The 7,766-nt window shown below is 41.0% G+C and overlaps 1 protein-coding gene across 1 annotated transcript; it reads left to right on the top strand.

Annotated features, from left to right (window-relative positions):
* Positions 1–6,261: 6,261 nt before the first annotated feature.
* On the top strand, positions 6,262–7,194 carry LOC117532536 (olfactory receptor 4S1-like). The gene has a single exon (XM_034195865.1). It carries the CDS (start codon positions 6,262–6,264, stop codon positions 7,192–7,194), a length of 933 nt encoding a protein of 310 aa, XP_034051756.1.
* Positions 7,195–7,766: the final 572 nt, after the last annotated feature.

Below are 7,766 nucleotides of genomic sequence, written 5' to 3'. Positions count from 1 at the left end.
TTATGATGGTCTACTTTTGGTTAGGCTGGCCTTATGGGAGCCAATGTGATATGTTTGTAATAACAAGAGCTTTGTGTGTATTGAATTGGTAAAATTATTTTCATCGTTTAAACCTTTTCTTTAAACCTCTGTTCAATCTTCTAAGATACAATCCTTATGTCGCCGGTTAAAACCTGAACTTCCCTCTTCAGTTGCAACACACAATTCTTCGAGAGTGCTTCTATGGTGAACTACCCAGTGAAACCCTGTTTTCTGGGAGTTTGTTCCAGATATTGGGAGCATAATAACTGAACGCTGCTTCTCCATGTTTAGTTCTGACTCTGGGGACAGAAAGCTGACCAGTCCCTGAAGACCTGAGAGATCTGGATGCTTCATCATTTAGCAGGAGGTCAGAAATGTATTTTGGGCCTAAACCATTCAAAGCTTTATAAACCAGCAGCAGTATTTTTGAAATATATTCTTTGACACACAGGAAGCCAGTGTAAAGACTTCAGAACAGGAGTGATGTGATCCACTTTCTTAGTGTCAGTGAGGACTCGAGCAGCAGCGTTCTGAATTAGCTGCAGCTTTCTAATAGATTTTTTAGTGAGACCTGTGAAGACACCATTGCAGTAGTCGAGTCTACTGAAGATAAAAGCATGGACAAGTTTTTCCAAATCCTGCTGTGACATTAGTCTTTTAATCCTAGATATATTCTTTAGGTGATAGTAGGCTGATTTAGTAACAGTTTTAATGTGACTGTTGAAACTCAGGTCAGAGTCCATGACTACACCTAGATTTCTGGCTTTATCTGTTGTTTTGAACATTGCACACTGAAGCTCAGCGCTAACTTTTATACGTTCTGACTTGGCTCCAAAAACTATTACCTCAGTTTTATCTTTGTTTAATTGGAGAAAGTTCTGACACATCCAGTCATTGATTTGTTCAATGCACTTACTCAGTGTTTGAATTGGAGCATAGTCTCCTGGTGAAATTGTCACGTACATTTGTGTGTCATCTGCATAGCTATGGTAACTTATGTTGTTGTTTTTCATTATCTGAGCCAGTGGTAGCATGTAGATGTTAAAGAGAAGAGGCCCCAAGATGGAGCCTTGAGGAACCCCACATGTCATATTTGTCAACTCAGATGTGTATTTACCTATAGAAACAAAGTGTTTTCTGTCCTTTAAGTAGGATTCAAACCAATTTAGAACTGTTTCCGAAAGTCCCACCCAGTTTTCCGGTCGGTCTAGTAATATGCTGTGGTCAACAGTGTCAAACGCAGCACTGAGATCTAATAATACTAACACTGAAGTTCTGCCACTGTCTGTGTTTAAGTGGATGTCATTAAAGACCTTTACAAGAGCAGTCTCAGTGCTGTGGTTTGGACGAAAGCCTGACTGGAACACATCGAAACAGTTATTTAAATGCAAGAAATTACTCAACTGTTGAAAAACAACTTTTTCAATGATTTTACCTAGAAATTGGAGGTTTGATATCGGCCTGTAATTGGCCTTTCTCCATGGAGATATGTTCTTCCCAGTCACTTCCTTTACCTTAGTTGGAGCAATGGCATCTATAACATTTTTAGTTTTTGAATTAAAATGATCTACTAGTACATTTACTGAGATGTTAGCAGGGGCAAGTGTGGAAGAAAAATTCTGAGTAAACATTTCCCTAGTATTTTCAGTTAAATATCGCTTTGTGGTTACCTCTTTTTGAACATTTTTGTGAACAGAAATAGAGCTCTCAAAGAAAACACAGGAATGGTCAGAGAGTGACCATCAGTCACCACAACCTTAGAGATATTCAGACCCTTTGAGATAATTAAGTCCAGAGTGTGCCCCTTATTGTGCGTGGGCTCCGTCACATGCTGAGTCAGTCCATAGCTATCAAGAACACAAAACAGTTCTTTAGCCCCTGTCCTGGGGGTTGTCAACATGGATGTTAAAATCACCAACAATGACTAGACGGTCAAAGTCAATACACACTATAGACAGCAGTTCAGTAAAGTCATAAAAAAAGCTTGCACAGTATTTGGGTGGTCTATAGATATTTAGGAACAGAGCTCGAGAGGAGCATTTCAGCTGAAGGGCCACATATTCAAAAGAAGCAAAGTTCCCATAAGATGTCTTCCTGCATTGAAGGGAATCATTGAACAGAATAGGCTTGTTTGAGACAAGCAAGACCTGCGCAGTTGCGATCAACGTCTTGCTAGTCCGTTGCATGATGGTTAGTCATTTTGTCCGACTTGCTCTGGAGGCCCGCCCACATGAGACTTTGAAATTTCGCGGGACAAAGACGCCCGCAGCCTTGAGAGCGAGGCGAGGCGAGTTGGCGCAGTTGCTCTCCACGGGCTGCGGAAGCGAAATGCTTGATGGGAAACGGCTCGCTGGTATCTCGAGCTGAGCGCTCATTGGTGGTTTTTACCACGTGCTGCTGATGAAACTCTCCAATTGGCTGGCAAAATGTTGTTGTTGTTTTGTGTCAGTTTTACGTCGCCACTTCCATTCTCATTTTTCATCATTGTTCCACAATATTTATCATCATTAAATTAATATCCATATATTTTATACTATACTTGCACTGCTTACCGTTTTCATACTTTATATATCTTAGCATATTCATACCCACTGTTCATACTGCTCTCAGGCTGCTGTGTATATCTAGTGTATTCATACCCCTCACTGTTTATTCATCACTCAATTCATTCTATATGTTATTCTGTAGATTGTGTACATTACTTTTCACTTTACTGCTTGTTGCACCTAGTTAGAAGCTACACTGCATTTCGTTGTCTCAGTACCTGTAATATGTGCAATAACAATAAAGTTGAATCTAATCTGGAGCAGGAACAAATGTATTTACTTAGTACATATCTGACATTAACGATTAAACACATGTGTGCATTCTTTATAAATGCAAACCGAGTCAAGCCGACTCCGGAGGTGGCGGTATGCACCTTCAAGCTGTTTGTAATCCGCCAAAAAACCGAGAGAAGAAGAAGAAGACGAAGCCGACTCCGAGCATGGACTCCGAGCTGTCCGACTTCAGGCAAGCTTTTTGAGACCTCCCCCGGCTGCGATCGGCTATTCTCGTCTACTTTCGAGGCGAGCCACAACGCGTCTCAAACAAGCCTAGTAGCAACTCCACCCCCTTTCTTATGCATTCTTTCCTGACTCATAAAACTAAAGTTGGGAGGGGTTGATTCGATAAGAACAGCTGCACTGTTATTTTGTTCAATCCAAGTCTCCGTTAAAAACATAAAATCAAGATTGTTTTTCCTGCCAGAGACCTGACATTTAATAAAGCTAATTTAAGTTTGTTGAACACACTATCAGTAAGATGTTTTGTGACAAGCTGTGGCTGACATGGAATCACTGCTAAATTAGATAAACTCACACAAACGTTTGAGCACTTCCTGTTTCTAAGCTGATTCACCGCTCTTAATCTATTACCTATCAACACATATATCGGCAAAGCTACAGGCAGGCAGGGCCCCGGCTTGTCCTGGAAAGAGTTGAGAGTGCCATACGCCCTTGAGCCTGGACCCATCAAATATCAGAAAGAGTTTGTTGCGTTTTGTACACACACATCCTTATCAGGCTTCGGAGACTGCAGATGCTTTCTTGAAGGGAGGGGAGGTGGTCGACGTAGGCACGGTGATGGAGACGGGAGAGATGGTGCGGGGGTAGAGGACATGCTGCCAGGGGGGGGAGGTGGTTGACGTAGGCACGGTGATGAAGACGGGGGAGATGGTGCGTGTCTCTGCAGTGATTTTGGTGGACGTCGTTGAGGAGCGGGGGTAAAGGACATGGTGCCAGCCCTGCGTATCGCCTTCGTTTGGTCTTTGAACTCCAGGAAGGAATCGGTGCCAACCCTCTGTATCTCCTTCGTGTGTTCAGCGAACTCCAGGAGGGTGGGCGAGGGTGAAAGGGTGAACGGAGTATCCTCAAAGGCGTTGACAGGGGGGGGGGGGGGGTGACGGGCATGTGTCTCATAGGTCTCCCATAATCAGAACATTCCTCAGGCGGGTGCAGTGATAATTCTTCAGGGTTTTCTGAGCGATGTGTTGTGTCTTTCTCCTGTTTTGATTCCTCTTGCCGCTTGTCCTTGGCAGAGGGAACAGATTGATGACGCAGGCAGTTGAATATGTTGGAGATAAACAATTTCACTCCTGACTTGTTCAGACAAACTCCATTTGCCTTAAAAAGATGTCTGCAGTCCCAGTTAAAAGTTAAAGTTGTCAATAAAATGAACAGAATGGTCAGTACAGGCAGTTGAAAGCCAGGTGTTCAGTGCAAACAATCTGCTGAATCTCTCCACTCCTCTTCTGACTGGCGGTAGAGGGCCACTGATGAACACCTCTGCATTTAGAGAGCTGACGGTTTCCAACAAACATTTAAAGTATTTTTTCAGCACTTCTGACTGTTGTTTCACAACATCATTTGTTCCAATATGTAGTACCACATTCTTCACAGTCGGATGTTCAGCCCCAATATGCAGGATCTTCTCAGCCAAGTCAGAGACCATATCCTTGGGAAAACAGAGTACTTTGGTGTTGTTCTTACTACACAGACTTTTTACATCTCTTACAGCAGAGTCACCCACAATCACAGTTTCAGGCCCAGTCGTTAGCTTTCCCTCTAGCCTTTTACTTTTAGAGTAGCTATTGGTCCTTACCCTGCTGTGTGAAGAGGACAGGTTATCCAGGTCATCAGAAAGAGATCTCCGGTTCTGGGTCAGTGGATCGTATCTGTTCTGGATTGGCACACTCGGTGGTTTAGGAGGATTGTTTGTAGTTCTCCCTTCAGCAGCTGTCCACTGCTGTTTTCTAGTAGGAACAGCGGTTGAAGAGGCGCTCTTCCTGGGTGATAACAATGCAGGCCAGCCGGTCGCATCACAGATTTCAGAGCGCTGGGCTCTGCCTGTTATTCGTCCTCCCAAATCCCATGGAAATGATTTACTCTTCGGTCTTGCACCCAGAGAGTTCGAGGGAGGACTACCACTTGTAGATTTATTACCCGGTACACAGCCCTCCTGTTCCTTGGAATCCTTGTAGCTGCTAACTAGCTTTGAGTTAGCATGCCTTTGTCCATTATTTTGCAACACTGGTAAAGTGGTGTCATTCCAACGACATAGTCCATTCACTTCCACGTTAACTTCCAACCGTTGCATTTTCATTTCCAACTCTGCAATCTTCTGTAGAAGTTTATGGAAGTCATCTGGAGAGAACGGAGGCATTTTGCTGCTAACTAGCTAAATAGCATGCAGTACCAGGCTTTAGCTGTTGCTAGGCCACGCTATTGTAAGACTGAGGTCGTCGTAAAAATATTGAAATATGGCTGAAACCCTCCGTCTATTTACGAAGAATAACTGTCCCAGTGATAAGTTAATGTCCAGGAGCCGCTGCTCGAAGTTTTCAGAAAAGAAAAATAGAAACAGAGCATAAAAAAGTAAGCAGAGGCAAGAGCAAGCAGAAAAGCGTCTGCACTGTAAGAAGGCAAGGTCACACTTTAGTGATTTAGTGAAACTTTAATTTATTTTTTATATTTTGGCACAGGCAGGTCCAGGCGGACTCACCTTTGGGCACTTTTATCAGGTACCACACTGTACAACTCATTGTATTTAATTGAAATATCACTATAGGTATTAATTCCATTAAAATACAACTATTTTTGACCTTTTTGAAACCCGAAGTTTTTTTCTTGCTCTTTCCTGGCTGCTAGTTCAGTGAGTTTTTGATGAGACTTATACCAATGGAATCTGTGGAATCTCAGCTTTCATGTGATATGTAGTTTGTGCAGATGGTATGACTTTGTTGCGAGATATGTCGTGAGTCATGTGCTAACGACGCATTAGCATGTTTCAATTTGTATATAAAAATACTGTTTGTAAAACTTTAATGAGAAAAAAACAATGAATTTGATTATTTTATTTTTTTCTGATCCAAGTTGTTTTTCATCAAGCATAGAGTGGGTGTTCAGACCTCAGTGGGAATGAGGTCAGACTCGTGTGATCCTATGAGTCAAAGAGTTTAAAAGAAGCAGAGGAAATTTCATCACTTCACAAAGCAGTCACTGTGTGACTTCAGCTGCCTGCAGGTCAGTGTAAGTATTCACACTGTCATTAACTGTTCTATATTTTCTATCCTGAATGTTTCCTTTACTTCAAAAGTCTTAAAATATAAGTCCAGAATCGTTAATTTGAAATAGTTTAATTTGTGCAAGTTTAAAAAAAAAAATTAAATTGTAAATTGTTCATACTCTTTGAAATGATCAGATGATCCTGATGAACTCAACACAGGTTTCACATTTCACTTTAGATGCCTACTTTGATGTCGGGCTACTTAAATATGTAATATTTCTGATTATTATGACTTTTTATATTTGTATTATTGTTGCCAACGTGTTGCTGATTGTGGTTATCTGTGTGAACAGGAGCTTACATGAACCTATGTACCTTTTTCTGTGCAGCCTGTTTGTAAATGAACTGTGTGGTAGTACAGGGTTGTTTCCATTCCTTCTGGTTCAGATCCTCTCTGACATTCACACTGTTTCTGCTCCGCTTTGCTTCCTGCAGGTTTTCTCTGTGTATACATATGGAAATGTACAGTTTTATAATTTAGCTATCATGTCTTATGACAGATATCTTGCTATCTGTCATCCTCTGCATTATAACACACGTATGACTTGTACCAAAGCTGCCATGTTTATTGCTCTAACCTGGTTTTTCCCCATTCTTCATGTAGTTATCATGATATCACTGAGTGCCTCTTTACAGCTGTGTGGGAACATCATTAACAAAGTGTACTGTGATAACTTCCCCATTGTTAAACTGGCCTGCTCTGACACTACAGTCAATAATGTGTATGGACTTGTTTACACGTGTACTGTTATAGTTGCTCTCATAATTTTAATGTTTTACTCGTACATTAAGATCCTCAGAGTGTGTTTCTCTGGCTCCAAACAGACCAGACAGAAAGCTGTCAGCACCTGCACACCTCACCTTGTTTCCCTGTTCAACTTCTCCTTCGGGGCTTTTTTTGAAATAATACAGAGCAGGTTTGATATGAGCGGTGTTCCCAGCATGTTGCGTATTATTTTATCTCTGTACTTGATCACATTCCCACCGCTCTTCAACCCTTTAATATATGGACTGAATTTAACAAAAATCCGCATCATATGTAAGAGTCTTCTCTTTGGTAAAGTGTAAGGTGCTAACGTTAAAGTCATGTATTTCATTTCCTCAGCATCAATAACACCTGGAGGAAATGATACTGTAACAATAGCATGTGTATCTAATGTGTGTAGTAAATGTAAGAGTTAAAACTTGACGGATTAAATCTTTGAGTGACAAATTGTCAAGTTTGTGATTTGTTAGGTTTACAAAAAAATCTCTTTGGCACTTTTTACACACAAGGCAACAAATTAAATCTGGAAAGCATTTCTATTTTAAGATGTCAGAAGTGTTCATTTGTCAATAAGCTGAAACACATTTAACATAAAGTCCAGTTCCTGAAATGTAGTACGATTCATCCTTACATAGTTGTCAGCTGGAAGGACAATATGACAGCATGTTTGGATCTGAGAAGAAAGCCTTTTGACGCCTTATACTCTCTTTATGTACTTTATGTATACATTATATATATATTTTCTTCATGCCTGTCTGATGTAAATAATGTTGTTTTGCTCTGTTGTTGAAAGGTGCTGTACAAATAAACTTGCCCATTGTGTCAAATGCAGTAAAACGTATATTTATAGAAACCAAATATTGAAAAGGTGGTT

The sequence above is a fragment of the Gymnodraco acuticeps genome, unplaced genomic scaffold (genome assembly GCF_902827175.1).
Source record: "Gymnodraco acuticeps unplaced genomic scaffold, fGymAcu1.1, whole genome shotgun sequence".
In the NCBI taxonomy this organism is placed as follows: domain Eukaryota; kingdom Metazoa; phylum Chordata; class Actinopteri; order Perciformes; family Bathydraconidae; genus Gymnodraco; species Gymnodraco acuticeps.
This window is presented reverse-complemented; position numbering and strand designations above follow the sequence as displayed.